At 39.0% G+C, this 21856-nt stretch overlaps 1 protein-coding gene across 7 annotated transcripts in view; it reads right to left on the bottom strand.

Annotated features, from left to right (window-relative positions):
- Nucleotides 1–21856, bottom strand: part of klc1a (kinesin light chain 1a) — a 71179-nt gene that overhangs the window by 43962 nt on the left and 5361 nt on the right. For 5 of the 7 annotated variants that reach the window (XM_041812428.1, XM_041812432.1, XM_041812430.1 and 2 more), the window contains exons 2-5: nucleotides 11268–11535; nucleotides 9730–9972; nucleotides 7885–7963; nucleotides 113–341 (exon numbers count right to left, since the gene is read on the bottom strand). In XM_041812428.1, the coding sequence (XP_041668362.1) occupies nucleotides 113–341; nucleotides 7885–7963; nucleotides 9730–9972; nucleotides 11268–11534 (818 nt within the window). In that variant the 5' untranslated portion in view covers nucleotide 11535. The remainder of the gene's footprint in view (nucleotides 1–112; nucleotides 342–7884; nucleotides 7964–9729; nucleotides 9973–11267; nucleotides 11536–21856) is intronic. The other 2 variants (XM_041812429.1, XM_041812431.1) reach the window with 1 other exon arrangement.

The following is a 21856-nucleotide window of genomic DNA, read 5'->3' as shown; positions in this document are numbered from 1 at the left end:
ATGCAATAATAAAATCTCTTAAAAATCTAAGATTCACTGTTAAACTACCTCCTGGATCACTGGATGATCAGGATCCTATTTTGTGAGCAACAATTGCAGATGTGTGACCTACCTGTAAACAAGAGCTAGGATATTGAGCATCGTGGCCACATCAGGGTGGTCATGTCCAGAAGTTTTCTCCAGGTCTTCCAGGGCTTGTTTGCAAAGTGGCACAGCCACCTCGTATCGGCCCTGAGAGGCATACTGGATCACCAGGTTGTGGAGAGTCCTCAGACGGGCTGGGATCTCGTAGCCTCCCTGCTGGGCAGCTGCCGCTGCCGCACTGCCATGACTCGGCTGGACTGGAGGACACAAAGGGAAGATAAAGCCAAAGATTTAATATCAGCACAACCAGTGACTTTGAGTTTAACTGCCCCTTTCATGCCTTCACTATTAATGTTTCTATTTATGAATTTGTTCAGTACTTTTCACTGATTATCTGCATTTGTCATTCCTTGTAAAACTTAAATTTCCCGAAAGCAGATCAGTAATGGCTTATTTTATCTTATTTTGTCTATAAATTGTTTTTTTTCTAATTCAATAATCTATATTGCTAACAGAATATTATCTAGATAGGAACTACAAAAAACTAAGTGAGCCTACTAGGTATGTGAACTCTTGGATGAAAGAACAAGCGAGTTGCATTTTCTTTCAACATATGAATGAGGACGAGAAGTTTGCTAAAGTTACTGATGATCATTAGACTTAGAGACTCATTATTTCATCTACTTGGAGTGTGTTCACTGAGATTCAGCTCAGTAGAACAATGACTTGTTAAAGTATATGCAAATACTGTTGCTACAACTTTGGTTTCGTCTAAAGCACTTAGTTATCTGTGTTCCCATAAATGGGTCAAAGCTGAAACCACAACAAACAAACACCATCTGGCAGCTAGCATATGCCCGTAAACAAGATTATTTACACATAAACAATGCCCTCATTATGCTATAATGAATAGTAAATATGGTAGCTTTTAAGTTTATGTTTCACAAGGTCGGGAGGACTTCACTGGAATTTCTCTCATGACATGCAGCCTGCCTGCCTGTCTGTCTGTCTGTCTGTCTCTGTGAGTGTAATGTATGAATCTAAGAGAGTGAGAGGTCAGGAAACCACCTGATGGGGTTTCTTATTAAAGGCGGGCAGCTCTATATTTACTCTGAAAAAGAGCCGGTGAGGTTAAGAACTCCACTGGCTCTTTCAGGACTGCCTACTGCAGAAATAACAGGGACCATGGTGGAAAGTTCAGACATCAAGTGATACCAGGTGTTCAGAACTACACAACACCATGGCAGCCTGCCTTAACCTACACCAGCTAATAATTATTTTCTATCAATTAATCTGTCAGTCAGTCAGCCATCTGTACCTGTAGCAGAACAACAAGTTCTCGATCTTTATTTTGTTTAATGTATACATTTTCTAAAAAAGAAAACTGCATTACTACTGCATGAATTATGAGTGCAAAGCAAATGTTTTCTTAAAGGACAGGAGGAAGCTTCACCTTCTGTCTGAGTGAAGCTTTTAGGAGATACTTCATGCCTGCCATGCCAACAACTTCTACAACTACTTACAATACCTGTAAAGCTGATGTTTTGAAGGGTATCAGTCAGTAGTACAGAATACTAAATAACAAGCCTAACATTTGCATTACTTTGTAGCTCTATACTGATAAAATTGGGATGCATAATATCATCAACATGATATTGGTATTGACAGATGATATGTAGTTTATAAACCTACATTCTGTTACCAGCACATCTAAAAATATCTCCTGTTATTTACAGCAGATATATTAGCTCTACATATGGACATCATACATCATATATTGGCCTTAATATATGAGCAAAATGTTCAAATGTACCATCAGGTAAAGGTGGCTACTGAGGATGCCACACACTCAAGGACGCCCACTACAAGCCCTGAACATCTCAAAATCAAGCCTCAAACATAAAACAACTACCAAACTACTTTGCTGCTCCTCTCTCAGGTTCACTTGACAAACCTTCTTCCTCTACAAGGGCTAAATGATTTGGTAAAATAATCCAGTTGCATTTTTTCCCCCAAAAATTGTGATTGTGATTAAATATGCTATTATTTAAAGTTCCTCATCTTAGGTATTTTTCAACAAACACAAGCAATGAATCCTTATATGTCATAACCATCACAGTATTAGACTTATATTGCAAATGTGATATGAATTGTTGTGTTTAAGGGAGTGATCATTTTTATGTCATACTCATTTTGATTCAGAAAAACATCCATAAAAATGAGACTATTCAAAAGAAAAAAAAAAGACACTTTAATGACTGCATGATGTGTAGGGCATGACATTTCTGCTTCACAGAAAAATTAAATTGGTATTTTGACACACATTTTAGGTTAAAAATATATTGTAACTTCTGGGATTTCCTTCTCTATCTGCTGTCCAACCTAAATAAATAGTTGTTACCCCACAATCTTAGGTAAGAAAATACAAATTCAGGGAAGTAAAACCAAAGTCCCGCCTTTTGTTGACTCAAACATTAAAGAAAAATCATGGCGTTGTCCTCATATTGGCAATTTCAAACAAAAACAATACCAGATCCCTTCTCTTTCAGTTGATATAAAGGAACAATAGGCTTTATTATCTTTATACTGAAGTGCAATAAGACAATTCAATGGAATTACAGTGATACTCCCTGAGTTAAACTATTAATTTTTTAAGGTCTTAAAGTAAAAAAAAACATGGTATAAAGGTAAATTAAAACCATAACAAAGACAAAAAAGGATTAATAACTCCTCAAATTGCAGTTGTAGTGCAAAGGAGCAAAAGACAGCTACATGACAAACAGATCTGAGACACTGAAAATATGATTGATTTGCAAAAGAACACTATGTAAATGCAATAGATAAGCAAACCTGCATTATTTAGCACTAATACTGTATAAACAATGACAAGTGCAAAGTATTCAAGTGAGGCATCAATATTAGACAAAAACATAACATTAGTATAACTCTAACACAAGACACAACAACTGGGAGCCAAAGGACCAATACTAAACCCCTCAGATGAGTTGGACCCCACATTTTAATGCTCCAGGTTCAGCATAAACTACAGAAACATTAGACTAAATCTTTACAAGCTTTTCAGGAGCTCACCGTGGATAACAGAGTAAGGTAAATCACTGAAATGTAAATATTTGAGCACAAAAATCACTGCATACAAGTCTGAGGCAAAATTTAAACAGAGCAGAGCTGTCATCATCACTTTTTCCCAATAACTGTCATCTTTCTGCTGAGAGCAATTTCCAAACACCAAAAGCCTTTGAGGCAGTCTGAATAAGCTAAAATAGGAATGATATCTAATCTACTCGAGCAGTAACACACAAAAACACACACAGACACACTTCTGCACAGTATCATGCAGCTCCATTTCACACTGAGAGGATTAATGTCTGTGGAAGCAGCATTCAATGATGCGTTCATTTTGTGAACACCGGCACATCCAAAATACAGCCTGATTCTCCCTTTCTGGATACAATTCTGACCTCCTATTCCCTCTCAGTCATCTGCTCATTCATTCAAAAACATGCAGTAATGCATTGGCGTCCTTCTGAGTCTACTTCAGTGCAATCATTTTAAGTATGCAGAAAAATGGAACGATTTCTTCCCATCAGCATCTCAAAAGCATGAACCTAATAAAACTGCTTCTCACCCTTAAAGCTTTTTGATTTTTATCCATCATATGCTGCATTTCTCTCCCTGAAATGTAGCTTCTTGTTGTGTTTACGGGACATACTGATGAAGGTGTGTGTGGGTGTTTCTTGTTGGGTGTGGGAGTCTGGGAGTGCAACAATGAGCTGTTAGAGGTGCTTATGTGTAAATAGGTGCAGGTGCATAATTATGTCATTATCCTCCGACTTATGAAATCATGATTGTCTCCAGCCTCACTTACAAATACCAACAGTTCTTTTGGCAGAGCTGCAAACCTTTCTGATGTCATATTAGTATGCTAATCTGGAAAAAACTACATTAAAATAGCCATTTCCAAGCATCTTAAGGCTTATAACAACTACTTTGTGTATAAACGCTGATTTTCTATCTATTTGTCTTTAATATTACACATACAACCAGTTAAACCCTTACATATATACCACTTACAAGTAGGTGGCAATGTCAAGTTTGGTTCTTTACATTTTGATCGCAGCAAAATATTTCTATAGTTTAAGTTAAATGTTATGCAAAGCCTTTATTTTTATATATTTCAACAAACATGTTATATGTACATTTTTACATAAGTTGAGCCAAGACCATACATCATTTTTGTTGAAATAAGTATTATGTTATCTAAATATTTTATACTTTCTAACCTTTTTGCTCAAACTGAGTTAAAAAAAATCATAGACAGTATTAGCGTGTTCATGACCTAGCTGTTAGGCCATGCCTCATAATTGCAGGCTGCATAGGTTCAAGTCTGACCTGTATCTCCATGCCATTCCACACTTTCTCTTCCAATTTTCCTATGCTGTCCTTTTAAATAAAGCTCAAAATTAAATCTCCAAAACAATCATAAGCTGTGTCTGTGTGTTGGAGAATCTAACTTTCATGCTGAAAATAAGGAGAGAAAATTTTGCAAATGGCCAAGGAAAAGCTGGGCATGTGAAACAAAAAGGACACCAGCAGTACAAGCAATAAATGATGAGTAGGAAAATATTTCCCCTCATTCATCTAACAGGATTAGGCCTTGTTCACACATAGGCAGATAAAAAAAGACAGACAGGGACACAAAAAGGTTTTGGGCATGTAATGTCACACTGTATGCCGGTTTTCCCCTGTTTGGTGTCACTTGTGTGTGACATTATGACCTTTGTTTACATAGCAACAGTGGACACCATATTGGTATTGGTGTTGAAGATGTCAACTAAACTTGTTACAGGCGTACACATAAAAGCACAGACTCTTTTCCACTATGTTGATGAACGGAGATGCCTGAAAGGACAATGTTGCTTCATACAACACCACAGTTGGTTTGCATGGTTGGTTTGGGTTGGTGGGAAAAATGTGAAACTTAAACTGTCATTGCAGAGAAAGAGTGGGAAAAATATAGTATAAATGGACAGCATTATTTTTGAAAATAGAGGAAAACCTCCATTTTCAAAAATACAGTACCTGCCTACATGTGGACTAGGCCTTAAGGCCTTCTCACACAGAGTCAGTTTTTCATCCAAATTTCTGGCACATTATTTTTTCAGAACAGGTTCTATTTTTGTGTTTTTTTCGCATCCATCCAAGTCATTTAGAAGGGTGATTGCCTTAGAGCAGCACCTGCTGCTTTCTCTCTCACTTGCTCGTCCCCTCCTCTCTCACTCTCTTGCACTGACACCTTACTCTAAACATCATGATTGGCCCTTGTTTTATGTCGATATCCATCATTGTATGTAACAGATAAAGGGATATGTTTTCAATTGCAACCACATAAATGAGACTGAATTAAAAAGTTGCTCTTCATCTCTCTAACTTGGCATGACGTGCGAGCTGGTGCCGTGTGAAGATCTCTGTCAGGATGGATGGACCCAGTGAGCTTTTAAGAAGTGACAGGGCCACAGGCTTATCCTCAGTTTTTCTTTTGGTTGCAGTACAAAACAATTAGCCACATTACACAAATTTTAACACTGAATATAAATGAAAAGAAACAGAGTTAGCATGCAAGGTTTGAGTAAGTGAATTTTTTTTTGAAACACTAACCTGAAAAATAAAAAAAATAAAAATGCATTTGAAATTAACAGACTCATTGTGCGAAGATCTTTAGTGTGTTTTTAATACTTTTGCCTTTTCATTGATCATTAATGACTGCTCAATATTTGCATTGTTTTATGATATTATTGTGCAATGTAAAAATTCAACTAAATTAAGATAAAATAAAATGAAAATTGAAAAAATATTGCTATTAAACAACAGTCCTGTTTAGAGCTACCTTCTGCCAAACAATTTTGCACAGTTTTTTATGGAACATGTTAGATAAATATCTCTGAAAATCTATTTTCTTCTCATCTAACTACTGAGTTCGCTGCTCTTTCAGATTTACCTGATTTCCAACTTTACACTAATGTGATCATCTTAATAACTCAGAGGGCAAACGTCATGTAATCTCATTTTTTCAATCACTATGCAGTATCGACCTCTACACTGGCAGCCCTTTCATTGAGATTTACGCTAAGGAAAGTCAATCTTATACTCCCTTCTATTCCCAAATCTAATTCTTCTCTCACAGCTATATATTAAAGTCATTCTTTGCAGTCATAATTCATACTCAGGCATACAGCTTGACACAGCAAAGGCTTCACTAACACAGTTCAGGAAAATGCTGAAGGTTTTTTAATCCAAAATATGAAAAAATGTAACTCCAGTTTTGAGATGGTATTCTAAAAACAATATGTTCTGCTTCCTCAGCTTTTCAACCTGCAGTGTAGTCATAATTCTGGCCAAAACAAAGAGAAGTCTGGATCCGCTTAAACACATATGTCACACTGTAAAAGTGGGGAAACATCACCGGTCTGGTCTGGCAAATATGAAGCTGAGATCTTTACCTTGGTAATAAAATGAATACATTTAATTAAGTCTTCATGTAGAGCTGAAATAAATACCCCTTTCTACATTATTATGGAGAGAGATTTCACTGTGACCTGTTCCAGTGTGTTAAACATTAAATTAACCAGAAACAAAGAGAACTGGAGTTCACAAAGCTACAGTCTAGCACAAACAATGATCTGAAAAGTGTAAACAAGTCTGCTTTCCACTTTGACGGCTATTCAAACTGGCTGACAGAATGCTGCCAGGAGCCAAATGGGTATCACCTTGGTGCAAAATGTGAGTTTGGAAACTCAATGCCAAGTTTAGGAACAAACAGTGAGCTTGTTTTTATGGTGCAGACCAGAAGCTTGTAGGTCACTTGTCCCGATCCAACTCAAAGCTGCTGTAAATTTCCTTTAATTCCGCCAAATTAGCGCCAGACTTGTTCTGATGGGGCAATCAGGTTGGCTATAGTTATAATCCCAGTGAAATGAGGCTTTCGTAATTTGTTTCACAAAGAAGCTCAAGCTTTTCAAAACTCTGGGCTTTCCACTTTTTTCCATGGTGTTTTGCCAACTAATGTTTAGACTTCAGGCTTTTATTCATATTCAAAGATAAATAAGTTCAGGGCAGCACTTCTGTGATCTTGCCAAGCAATCATTATTTCACCTGACTACATTCACACAAAAAGAACACACTGTAGATATCCTGGAATTCTATTACGACAGTCTGGTTTGGAGGGCTTTCTCCCAGTTTGGCCTCCCTCCAGGCTAAACTAGGTCCTGACTAATGGGCCTGCACTGTTTTACTGTCTGGGCTATTGAAAGACAAGCCCATCAAACACTGAGGGATGGGTGGGCATGCAGAGTAGGAGACAGACAAATCTGGGTGTGCATGTGTGAGGCTAGAAAGACAGGAAGTGTGTGTGAGGAGGGAGATGATAAAACAAAGATTCAGGGCATGAGAAATTTTACCGCAGCATATTATGTGATTTATTTTAACTCTGGGACCTTTACCTGACTACACTACACATAAATGTAAGTAATAACATTTAAATTTTGTTTTGGGGGGGGTCATTTTAATAGCAAGGACATATTCAAACCCATTTTGCCACTATATGGGAAGAAAGGGTTTTTAACTAAAGTCAGCACATCATCAGTCATATCCTGCTGGAGATACTGAATAATACCTTACAATAATCTTTCTCCCCAGGCTAAAAACTGCATATTTAGGGCCAGGACTGGAAAAGCTAAAGAAATCCCTGAGAGTAGAGTAAGGAAGGGAAAATAGAACACTTACTGCCTGGGGCTTGGTCGTCCTGGTCATCGGGGAAGAGATCATCCAAAGTTTCTTTACTCGAGTCTGAGTCCTTCTCCTCCTGAGAAGAGAATGAGAGGGACAGAGAAACAGGGGAAAGATAGAGGACAATGAATAAACAACAAAATGATTTTCAAATTCAAAGCAGAGCAAAACAAACTACCTTTATATGTGGCAATGCAGTGGTTCTATGGACAGTCTGGGGGGAGAGTGGAAGTTGGGAAGCCACCTTTTCTATGTTGGTACCTCACTATAACATCCATGTGTCTTCATGAAGTCAGTTCTCAAGTGTTCTCATAGTCATGACAAGCTTTAACTAGGGGATTAAATGGCAGCAGATCATGACTGGCCGATATTCATTAAAATACAATATAGAAAATATTGGAAATGATGCTGGGAGTAACCCAGCCACTCACTCTGTACATACTCTGTTGTGTTCTGTTGTTGTTGCTGCACTGAATTTAACTGCTTAGTCACACACTTGAAGCAGCTGTCTTAAAGGAGACATATTATACCCTTTTAAGACAAGCTTAAATTGGTCTCAGAGGTCCCCAAAACACGCCTGTGAAGTTTGTTGCTGATAAAAACACTCCAGTATAGGATTTTTGTATGTTTAAAACCCCCTCTATTTCAGCCCTGCTCAGAACGAGCCATTTCTGTGTCTGTGGCTTTAAATGGTAATTAGCTGTCTGACTCCACCCCTGACCACACCCCTATCAGGAGATAGATGCAGTACTCCTGGTACTACAGACACTTTCATCCAAAGGTTAGAACTTGACTGGGATTCCAACCATCAACCTCCCAGACTGTAATCAGCAGGATAACCCACTGAGCTATCCAGCATCTCAGCTGGTAGTTGAGAGGATCAGTAGAGGAGGGCAGAACTTTCCTCCAAGTGGGGGAGGGCCAACCAAACCTGGGGGCGGGTGCTTACGCTCCTGGTGAGGTCACCAGGAGCTAAATCTAAGAACAGCTTGTTTCAGCACACATTTCCTGAAAGGTGGAGAAAGAGAGGGGGAGAGGGAATGGATTTTTCTGGTATTTGAGGGGATTGTGGACAGGCCAGGGGCACATATTTGTGTTAGAAAAGCCTGAAAATGTGATTTTTGCATAATATGTCTCCTTTAAATTTCCCAAACCTTGTTTTTAGTCCCTTTCATTAAGAATGATTAATCCAATGTTGAAATTTGTGTTAAAACCCTTCTTAAGACCAGCAGATTGAAGCATGTTAGGGAACTTGCACAAGCGGTTAGTTGAAATCATTATTGTATGGTCTTTACAGAGGTGTACTGTCCATGCCTGACCAGCTCCTTGTTTTAGATATTCCCTCAGTTGTGTCAGACAGTTGTTAGCACAACTACTTGCATATTTTGATAATGGACATGTGAACATCGCTGCTCATAGCAAGGCTGCATTTACCAGAGACAGTTTACTTACATTTCAAGCATTTCTATCTGATCACACTGGTCAAACACCACCGATCATACACATTTACGGTTCAATAATGGAGTATCCAGGTTCTTCATGCTCTCTCTTGCACATTGGTAAACCAAACCACCTTTTCTTTCATTTCTTGAAAACCCAAATCATGGTAAATCTGTGTACATTACAAATTAACTCAAGTGAATTGTTGTGTAAGCTAGCCTGAGGCTAATATCTACCGCAGCAGAGTCAGCAGCTTGCCATGACTAACGACACTGAAAACAAAGCTGGATCATCACCTCATTGCTAAAACCTGATACCCTGTCTCTAGAGTTTCTTTGGAATTAAATCATCTTAAAATTATGAAACAAATACAAGGATAAAATGAAAGAGTTTGATCAAGACCTGAGCACTCACGGATGGGGACAAGTCCTCGTCGTACTTCTTCAGCTGGTTCATAAACTCCAGGTGCTTCTTCTCCTCCTCCAGCTGGGCCACACTCTGCTCGCTCTTCTGCAGCTTCTGCTGCGTCCCCGCCAGCTCATCCCTTAGCCACTGATTCTCCTGGCAGAGCCGGCGTACCTGAGCCCGGAGCTTCTGCTTCTCCGACTCCACTGAGCTCAGGTGGCTCGACAACGCCATCATCACCTGAACAAAGAGGAGAGATGCTTTTGAGCTGAATAATAACATTAACCAGATAGGAGGGATGTTTGTGATGTCTTTGGGGTAGTCAGGTACACAGTACTCTTAATACATGATCAAAATAACAACTAATGCATGTCTTTCTTGGCTTTTCTGAAAAATAAGCCTACCAAGACCTTTAAATTCCTTTGATAGTCAAGAGAATTTGATATTAAACCACCTCATATCAAGATGTTTAAGCTCCTAAAACCACCCACAAAACTTCAACCTTTTTTTTTCGTTTTAAACAGAAACAGATTTAGTGGCATGATGGGTAAAGTGGGGTACTAAAAACAGCTAGGAATAAAAGCACATTTCTCACCACAACTAAATATGTGTACACTTTAGTAATAGTGGGGCACTTTGGGTAAAAGCATTCACTTAATGGCATAGGTTGTGACGTGAAACACTGAAAGGGGTGTAATTAGACAAAGAATTTTAAACACAGAGATCAAAATTATGCTGAAAAAGTATGAACTTTACTTTTTACCCCAGCTGAGAGCTACCCAAAAAGCTGAAGGTGGATATTAAGAGGCTGCAGGGTGTAGTGTATCAGACAAGGTCTGCTGGGATGTGGAGATGAGAGGCAAAAACTGACTCATCAGTGACTGATGGGCCAGTGTTTGCCAACTGAGTGATGACACACTGAATCTGAAGTTGTCAAACTTTCCCTGAAAAATCTGCATATTTTAAATATTCTTCTTCTGAGCCGTTATACTCCTCTCTTTGTTCAAGTAGTCATTTCACAAGAGGAGATAGAATGGGCGACAAGAGAGGAGTGAATATACAAGAAGAGAAATGATGTGTAGCTTAAAAATGAATTCTCTGCAATGGAATTCCAGCCTGTACCTTGTTTTCCAAGTCTGTAATTACAGGTATCATTCAAAGTGCTAAGGCAAAGCCACACCAACAGCATTTTTTAGGTGTTTAAGTTTTTTTTAAAAGTCTGCCACTCTTCCTTCTCATTAACCAACATAACTCTATCTAACAAACAAAGGCTAGTAATTTCAAAAATCCTGAAAATGCATTTTTTCATGACACCTTTTCAGACATAGTTCCTGCTAAAAACAAACAAATATTGAATTGCTAGTAAAAAAATCTCAACAAAAAAGTAAAAACATCACTTTTCTCTGTAACTTAGAGTTTATCCTTCAAAATATGCCAAAAATTCTCATTTCCCCTCTGTAGAGATTTAAAATTAGCAGTTACAAATGATTTCAATATGACTGACAGACTATAAGGAGTTATAAAAAAAGGCATACCTGTGCCTCGCTCAGACCCAGCTCCAGCATCTCCAGGGACTTGCGGATCATGTGGGACTTTTCCTCCACCAGGACGCCCTCCTCATCCTGCTTCAGGCAGCGCAGCGTGCCCAGCAGGCCCTCCAGAATGGAGTGGTGCTCCTGCTTCAGGGCCTCCAGCCCCTGGATCACTTGCTTGGTCCTGGAAATGATCTCATCCTGGGACAGTTTCTCTCCAGGGTCCTCCTCCTCCTTCACGCACACCATGGTGGACATGTCCTCACGCATCCTGCAGATTAAATGACAGGGAGAGAAGTTAACTTCATTTAGGTGTGTATCTATCCGGCTATCTGGCTTTTATATAACTTACTTAGTGTTCAGTGATACATTTCTCAATCAGGGACATCAGCATATTACAAAAGAAGCAGTTCCAAACAAGGATGTCAAAATATTCAATACTTCTCTTTTAAACTCTATGGATATATCTTTGATTACAATAACTTTGTTCCAATAGCAACTCTGTTATTTACAAAGCAATCTGACCGAGCAAAGGCTGGAACCGAGATCAGACAATGAAATAAAATATATATGGGCAATAAAATTCAACAAGGCAAGATCAAAATGTGAATACAAAATGCAATAACGTGGTTGTGGCAGTACTTTATGAGAAGAAAAGAACAATTTTGGGAAAAGCTTTTATTCTATAAAAAACTATGACCTTTATATGAAACACAGCCAACAGAAAAGGGAAAGTCCCTTCAGTCAGCACCAGTTTGTGTGATCACAGAAAGGATGCATTGATTAATGTAGGGAAATGATTAATTGGCAAACATAAAGCCTTCAGATGTTTCTTTAAAGAGGCATCCTCCTCTGATCTAATGGACCTTCAAAGCCCTGCTAGTGATTCATCCCACTTTAGAATCAATACATGCCTCAGAATGAGAAGCAACATTGACTTAAACAAAAGGTTAGGGCCCATGTGTTAGTGACCAGGCTGTTCAGAGGTCTGAAAATCTCTGTTGTAGAGATTTAATAGCAAAATTCACTGTTCCCTTTCTAAAGGTGACTTTGCGTGAGGCTGTGACTCAAATACCTGCCTGCTTTGCCTGAAAAGCTCAGCTCAGAGTGTGAGCAGTTGGAAAAGATGGATAAACAGAGGTTAAATGTAACATCACATTTATAAAATGCTGTATGAAGTGTGCTAAAAAAACTGAGGAGTCATCACTCTAGATGCTTTGAGAAAACGGAGGTACTTAGGTGAAGCAGTGATGAAAAGCATAAACCACATGGCAGACGTTAAAGCTGCTGGCTGCTGACAGCTTAAAGCCAGATCTGAGGCCTGTGGGCTGTGTGGGGTTTACAGATCCAGACAGATATGAAGTAAGGATGGTAAGAAGGTAAAACCGGAAGAAAGTGTCAGAAAACTTAAATGGACACTTTGAGGTTTTCAACTTCATTTCCGTCTGGGTAGGTACACAATCCAAATACCACCAACAGATGTTATGATGATCTCTGTATCTGACAAGAAAATGTGTTTTTCTTCTGACATCAGCATCATTATTTGATCCTAGTGGTGGTCTGCAACAGGTTATCTCAGTAAATTTGAGTCTCCACCTAGATTCGACCAGAAACTAGCTGAAAAACTACACTACAAACACTGGAAAATAAGTGCAAAGAAGTCAGCTCTTCTGTCAAAAGTGATCAGACACAAAAGATTTATTACTTTCACTGACATTTAACATCAATGCCCACTGGACAACCACGTATCTTTACATTGGATTTCAGGATATAGCTATATATCTATATATATATCCAAGTAGACGAGGTAACAGCATATCCAAAGACATGAATTCTAAACATCCCAATGAACAGATACATTGTGTCCGCTTGTCATGCCTCTTCTATGCTTAACTAAACACCCTTATTTAAACCAAAAAAGACTAGAAAAAAGAACAACCCCCATACAGTATGTACCCATAAAAGCATCCACTATCCCATCCAAAATATTCTTTAAATGCAGGCTGCATATATGTTTATCTAAGCTATAATAATCAGCTTAATCATAGTGAGTGTATTTGACTTCATGTGCTTCTGCAGCCAGCCTAAACTGCTGTTTTCAACACTTATGCATTGGCTTCACTTTTCATCACTGAAGGCTGCAGCTTGGATTATACACAGGTGGACAATCAGCCTAAAATCCCTCTCTTTCCTCACTGATGGAATCCTGTAGCATTTGCATCACCCATAGGTGTATGTATACCATGATATATTATTTAAGTATTTTTATAGCCTGATGTAGACATTTTTCTCTTTCTTCTGTGTCTACTATGTTATTCTTTTGTGTTCACTGGGCACAGGTAGTGTAGTCTGCCTGTGAGACATATGTATGCCACGTGTTCATGTATCCTGGAAACACATCTGAGATGAGTATGCCAACGCTTTTGAAAAATTCAGTAAAACATTTATTTCCAATACATCTTAAACTTGGTATGCATGTGGTATTTATAAATATATAACAAATACCAAAATGGCAGTGAAATGAGTGCCAGCTGGAGTAAGAACGCTAAAGCTTTCTACTGCTGTCAATAGAATTTTGAGCAAAATGTCCTTAGAAAGAGCAATCAACAAAAGTAAGACTACAGGTGTGTACTATGTTTTGGAAATTTTAACTCAACTTTAATTCTAGACAACCCTTTCCACTGTTACTTTTTATAAATGTATAACAATATTCATTGCTATGCATGCAGCCCCCTGTATCTGATCAGCTGTTCAGATCTGAACTAGGGGTGCACCGATCGATCGGCCAAAAATCGGTATCGGCGCCGATTTCCTTAATTTTAGGAGATCAGCGATCGGCCGATCCTTGTAAATAAGATCGGTGGATAAGAGCGGTTTCATATGTCTCTACCAACTAAAATATGAAAAATGAAAGACTAAAGGAACTGATATAATTGAGTAGTTTGGACAGCAATGTTTTAAACTTTTCATTCATATTTGAGAGAACTACCTCATGTGCAGTTAAAACAACAAGTTTGTATTGTTTCACAGGTATTGTTCAATTTCATTCAATAAAATAAGATTGGAACATTGAAGGTGTATACTGTCAGTTATAAAAAATCGGTATCGGCCAAAATCAGAATCAGCAGGTCAGGCTTTTTAAAGATCGGTGATCAGTGATCGGCCAGAAAATTGCAATCAGTGCACCCCTAGTCTGAGCTTTTCAGGGACTGTTTGGTGGCCTTGTTGGGTTGTCTCAGTATCAGATCTTTTAACATCAAACAGTTTTAGCAGAAATTAGCATATTTGTGTTGACACCACAGCAACCGAAAACGAAGTCTGAGGCAACCAATACCGGGAAATTATTTGTTTCTAAATACCAAAAAGCAGGCAAACTCTAAAAAAATGTCTAAATTGCTCAAATAAACTGGCAACATTTAGTATATGTGTTATATATGTGCATTTCAAGGTCTCTTTGGCTTGTGGCAACTTTTGGTTAAAAATGACAGATCTAAAGTTTTGATGGTACTTTTCAGAACTATCAGTTATTTCAGTAAGAGAGATTGTATCATTTTAAAGGGGCATATATTACCTTTATAAGAAAAGTTTATATAGGTCTCTGAGGTCCCCAGGACATGTTGATGAAGTCTGTTGATGAAAAAACACTCCAGTATTGGATTTTTGCATTTCTAAAAAACCCTGTTTCAGCCCTGCTCAGAACGAGCCGTTTCTGTATCTGTAGCTTTAATTGGTAATTAGCTGTCTGACTCCGCCCCTGACCGCACCCCTCTGTGGAAATGGATGTGGCACTCCTGATGTTACAATGTTACAGACACTTTTAACCAAAATTAAGGACCTGAACCACCAATCTCCTAGACCAAAGTCTGCAGGGTAACCCATTGAGCTTTCCAGCGTCTCAGCTGGCAGCTGAGAGGAAGATCAGGAGAGGAGTGTGGAACTTCCTTCCAAGGTAGGGCCAACAGAACCTGGGGGTGGTGCTAACTCCTCACATGACATCATGAGGGGAAAATCTGAAAACGGTTTGTTTCAGCACATATTCTCTGAAAGGTGGAGAAGGAGAGGGGAATGAATTTTTCTGGTACTTGAGGGGACTGTGGACAAGCCAGAGGCACATATTTTTGTTAGAAAAGTCTGAAAAAGTGATTTTTGCATAATATGTACCCTTTAAAATGATCTAAAAGTATTTTGACATTCTGAGTAAATATTTCTCCATACCATGTCCACAATAATACAGAGAGCTTAGCTTCTATGTTGGTACTCTACACAGCCTCCCCAAACTAGCGCGGTGTTGACTGTCATCTATTGTGGGAAATAAAGTCAAGGTTCAAAGTACCTCATACAACCCCACTTCAAAATTTCTGAAAAATCCATTTAAATCAGTATTAACTGGCTCTGCCAAGGACCAGCTAGTTTTAATCCAACCAAAAACCTGCTTAATTACAACACAACGAAGAAGTTCAGGTCAGGTATGATTTTGCAATACTTTGAAGTTTGATTGCTAATCCTTCATAGCTGTTACAAAATACTGCACAAAAATAATGCTACCTATTCATTTTCATGATTACAATGTCTTCAGTAATACACAGCCTCTTAGAAGCTCCATAATACAGTCTTAGCACATAATCAGATCCAGACTCAGCCTCTGTATTTACAGAGAAAGGGATGTTAAAATGGTTGCTAAAATCATGCACATATTTGCCAAACACTTGCCGGCAAGTGTCTGTTCTTCTGTCATTGACCCTCAGCGCACTCCCTGTGCACTTTCCACCCACTCTGCCCCGACTTTCTTTGCTCTGTATTCATTACACACACACAAACTTAAGAGGATTATGACTGAGCGCTTCAGCAGCAGTTGTAGCGAGCTGCCTAATAAATCTCTGCAAGCACCAAACTGAAACAGCAAACACTGGCTCTGCTGAATAATCACAGAAACACTGACAGAGTTGAGGCAGGGCTATTATGATAAACACAAAAATGTAACTCATGAGTGTGACACCAAACACTAACCTTATTCTTCATGTTGCAATGACACAATAGCTCAGACAAATTTCCAGCCACAGAGGGGAAAAACAAAAGGACACCTGGTAAGACAGGGGACTTGTCCTGAATTGCCTGAGATTTCACATTACGACTCAAGTGTGAAGGGAAAAAAAGATGGGAAAGAGAGCGGAAAAAGAAAGAGAGAAGAAGAGCTGTAGCCGCGATTACTCCATGTGACACAGCAACCAGCCTGCAGCCTATCAGCTGACAGCAGGGCAGGAGGCTGCTGCTGTGTGCAGAACAGAATGGAGAACAGCAGCTCCAGGTGAGAAGAGCTGTGCAGCTACAACACAAAAAAACATTCCTACTTTATTTAACTTACAGATAATTTAATTTAATTTATTTTAGACATTTTTATCTGTTCATTCAAATACTAATCGTAATATAAATGTTAAACTACCATGACAGTCTACTAAACAGTACTGATCCCAATATTGGCATTCTCTTGTCATTTAGGGTTACCAAAACATCAAAGTGGAATATGATGCTAGAAAGATGAAATGAAATTATGGCTATTTTGATATCACTACAACAAAAACACAAGTTCTAGGGGCCCAATTGATTGGCTGGTTCTTGTTTTGAGTTACCAAAAATTTAATGCAAACTTCTTCTTACCTTTTCATGTACAAAAAGTATTTCTCTGCAATATTTGATGGCTTCATTACTCTCCTATGTATCGATCTTATGACATAGATGTGTTTTTTCATTTGTTCAAAGTTGTGGTACTTTTTCAGTACAACTGGTTATGGCAATAACTGAGACAGTCTCATTGTAGCATGCCTGACCAAAATTCCAAGTTGGCCATTAACATCTTTTATCATTTAACTAAAAGTTTATGAGGAAAAATTATTTTTATTACATTCTTTGTCATATATCAACCAGCTTGTTTAACAGATTTGATCCAAATTCACCACGAAATCAAAGGAACCTAGTCAGCGCCTCTGGTCATCAGTCAATGTCCAGGCCCCAAGAGTGTAGTAAGACCAGGAGGACCAAGGGCCGAAAGACTCTGACTTTAGTCTGAATGCCCAGATATCAGGTTTGCAAGGCTACTGTCTTGCTCAGCTAACCTATCGCCCAATGTGCGAGTCCAGGTCTGCGGTTAATCTCAGTCTCGTCATCAGCAGATTGGTGGATCACTCCACCAAGATAGGTGAACTGCTCTTCCACGCTCTCACCATTCAATGACACAAATTCAATGACAGCATCCAAGGTATCACCAAATGTCTGGATCTTTGTTTCGCCCAGGAGACATTCAATTCCAACACTCAGCAAAGTCCAGATCAGCTGATTGGAAATAGCATCACAATGGATAAATCAGCATAAATCCAATATTGTGAATCCAGACTTAAAACTTCATTCCTAACAACACACCTAGGGTTTATAGATGTTGAAGAAAAAAACTTTAGTTATTAGAACAGGCTTTATAGTTAAGGAGGTAAAAGATATCAACTTATACATTTGGCCAATACTTTTTCAGCTGATTTGTCGGTTGTGAACACTGGCAGCCACAAACCACCCCAGTGCCTGTTGGAGGTCTATAGTAAACTTTTTAAACTAATAACTGCCTATACCAATGTCATGGTGATAGTATTCTTCATTATCTACATCAGATCCATTAGACTCAACAGCAATGTGGACAAGCCCAAACATTTTCAGATACTAAACAATGCAGAATCTAGTTCTTACAGAACTGCATTTTGGCTTTGGTCCCTATATACAAAGCAGGTAACCAGCCATCACTTCAAGTTTTTAATTATGTGTCAGAGAACAGATGGGCTGTTCAGCTATAATAAGTGGCAGCTGTGTCCAGCAGTCAGTTAATTAGGGAAATGCACATAATATCAATTAACAGCAGTGTTTACTTTATATTCAAACAGATGGCAGGCACTCGCTGTTATAAATGAGCTATAAAAATGATGAGCAAGCCTCACACAATACCTCAATGGGGCAAAAAGATATATACTCTTAACATAGTCCTACATCTAAGAGGAATAAAGAAAAAAAATGTTCTTAACCTGCAAAAAACATTCAACATGTTACCAGGTAGTCTTCAGCATCAAGCAAACATCAATGCTTGACAGCCTCACAACACAAATCAAGGTCAAATTCAACTGTTGCTCCCAAACTGCAAAGAAGACAGCAAGTATCACTGCAGGCTGTGTAATACAGAAGTGAAAGTGACAGCACAGGCCTTTCTTCCTGCGCTGATCCAACAAAAACCTTTTATATCTGGCACCAGATGAGTCTAAGAACACAGAGCCCTACAGGGAAAGGAGGAAAAAAATTACTTGTGATGTTAACTTTTGAAATGTAAATAGCTGGTTTGAAGCTGCCGTAGGCCTGAGGGACTGCATCTCTTCATATAAGCAGGTTAAGGCAGATATAGGGGGGATAGGGAGACTGGGGAAGAATGAGCTGGGGGTTGGGGTATGTATGAGGATGGAGCCAGCAGCAGGAAGAGTCTTAGTCAGCGATGTGTTGGCTGATAGTCACCAGATGATAAGAGCTGGGATTCATTTCCACATTTGACCAGAATGAAAGTCTGTGAGACACTAAGAGCCTCTCTGTCTCGGCTCTGTCCACCATTGAAATTACACAACTGTTCTCCCTGTAGGCTGTCAATAAAAACATGTTTAATTTGCTGTCTGGGACAAAACAGCTCCGAGAGCCGGGCAAGTTTATTAAAACTACTTTTACAATAGCTGAAGGATACGACTATGGGGCCTCCAATGCCACACACTACTTTTCTATCACTAAGTTTAAAATAGAATAGAAAGAAGAGAAATAGAAATAGAAAGTCAGTTGCAGAAAAAAGAACAGAAAAAAAATTGCAGAACTGTAACAAAAAGCTCTGGCAGATTCTTACTTTAAATAGCAGTGGCAGATTTTATTGCCACTTAGGAGCAGCTGACATGAGCTGTGAACACTTATATATTATCACCTTTTCTATCACTTATTTATACATCCAGCAAATATGTTGTGGCATAAGTGCTCATTTGTGACATTTCTGGACACCTGAAAGGAGCCCTATTCACACATGCACAAAATTCCTCACACCTTACTGAAAATTTCAGGGTAAGCTGCATGTGTTTCAATTCAATTGTTCCAGATATTTTTTCTCCAAGAACCCCAAATGTTCTGCTGGTTGAGTTGGTGTGCATATGCAGGAAAAAGTACTCAGGAAAATTCACCACAAGCCACTGGGAGAGGGGGATGACATTCATATCTTGCGACCGGCACATGACCATAGATTGTATAATGAACAACCAATGCAGATCTCTTGTTTTGACTGCCACTTCCATGCTGTTGTTTGACATCATGTACTGCCTCCTGACAGCCCCTTCCCCCATCCCAACCCCTTCTGTCCAACAGGAAAAGTCTCCCCATGTGAGGTGCATATGTAAACAAGCAACTGGGGAAGATGTCGGGGGTCGTCTGCTTGAAACTTTCTGGAGATTTTCCAAAGTGCACATGTGAAAATACTAAAATTTAAGCCAAAAGTGCCCCCCTAAATCTTTTTATGTAACTGCTCAATTATAAGCCTTGCACACACTACAATGGCCAAAGTCAGCAAAGGCCAGATTATCCTATGGTCCTAAAGATTACCTTGCCAGATTTTCCTGTGATGTGAGGTGTGTTAAGATAGATCTTTCATTCTCCAGTCTGCTCAGAAGACAATCAGAGCTGCTCTGACTAGAGATTGTAATTATTAAACATGCTGATGTGTGGGGAACACTGAAGACAGACGAGCAGGTATGGGCAGGATTGTTCTGTGGAATAACACAATAGCCAGTAGGAGAGTAAGCTGAATGAAGGAGGAAGCACAACAAACACAGCCATTATAGTAAATATGATGCAAAAAGTTAGATGGACAGCAGAAATGGAGGACCAAAACACAAGTGGTTATACGATGTGTCCTATAAATCACACCACTAACAGTAAGACTAGGAGAGGGGCTGGACTGAAAATGCTACCACTGTGGATGTACTAGGTAGCTAACAACTAGCCACATCTAGCTTGTTGACTCCAAAGTCATGTTTGGCCATGCAAAATTTTAAGTTTTCATTATTTGTCAGCATGTGAAATGGTCTCTCACATTGAAAAATCAGTAAATATTTTAGGATCACTAGTATATGCCAGGCTTCAGTGTTCAACAATGTGCATAAGTTAACCTGTGAAATTCAGCATGTACAACCCAACTGTTTTCTGTGGTCTTTACATGGCTGATAAAATTGCATTTTGACATCAATCATATAGGAATAAAGCTTGTTTGTAGCTTTGTCTGGCTCTCATTCTTTGACAGGCTTGTATAAAGGTGACCTTAGCACAGGTTACAGCCTCCAGTGTTGAAAAATTAAGAAGTACAAAAAAAAGTATAATTCTTCAACTGTCAACTTTTGGCTGGCTCCGGAAGCTAAGGGAGCGACTTTAACACTGCTGTTCAAAAGGGTTATTCAGGCCAAGAGTTATTCAAATGTTTGCACGTCCTTCTACAATAAGCTGTCCTGGTTTGTGTTATAGATGCAGCAAAAACCATAAAACAAGGAAAAGAATCAGGATGAAATCCTGGCTGGAATGAAGGTAAAGTTGTGTTTATGTTTGTGAATGGTGAGAGTAGGTTACGCCCAGCTGGTGACACTATCTGGTCTGCTCGCTCTTATTTGTTGCTGTGGGTTTTCAGTTGGAGGCAACCCTGAATCATAAATATCAAAAGTGTATTCGTATATTCAGGACTCAGGGTCTGGATGGCTACGACACAGTTTGGAGCAGTAAAATAATCATGTTGGGATGAGGGGAGGCAAATCTGGCCTCAAATCGGGTTAAAGGTGTGTAGTGTGTGGCCAGCCTATGGGAGCTTTAAGATTCTGACTGGTCTTTAAACTGATTTGCTTTATAGACATCAGGGGAAACTCCACAAATATTCAATCATCTTTACAATTTCCTGGTAATAACTGGCTGTGAATACCCCTTACAATACCAGACAGATAATCTGGGACTAACATCACTGCAGACCAAGGTCCCAGACCTAAAATCTTTCATTTGGGGAGTTTTGAATAAGGTTAAATCCAGCAAAGAACTTGTGTAGCTGGGGCTCCACTGAAAGTGCATTTATCACAGCTTAATTTTTGAAACAAGCTGCAGGCTTATGGAAACAGTACCTAATTTAAAACATAAATATATTCTTTATCTAAACAGGAGTACTTCCACAGAGATGCAAAATCTCTTTCACAGGAGAGTCTTGGCCAAGACAGCAGCGCAAAAAGTTACACACAAATATCAAACAAAAGAATTTGTGAAACAACCACTGCAATAATCATTATTAGTATAATTTAGATTTAAAACATGCCAACTGTGGTCAAATGGTTCTTAAACCTGAAAGCTGTTCATGCAATGCTCTAATTTAAGATAACCCTGGAGCACAGACCAGGAGGATGAAGTTTAAACATAAAAAGCTCTTTTACTAAAGACAGAGGCAGTTTGTGCCATTTTACACATGACATACCCGTGAGAGATTACTGCAGCAGTCCTAAACATCTGTGATGCTATCA

Source organism: Cheilinus undulatus, linkage group 18, assembly GCF_018320785.1.
Source record: "Cheilinus undulatus linkage group 18, ASM1832078v1, whole genome shotgun sequence".
In the NCBI taxonomy this organism is placed as follows: Eukaryota; Metazoa; Chordata; class Actinopteri; order Labriformes; family Labridae; genus Cheilinus; species Cheilinus undulatus.
This window is presented reverse-complemented; position numbering and strand designations above follow the sequence as displayed.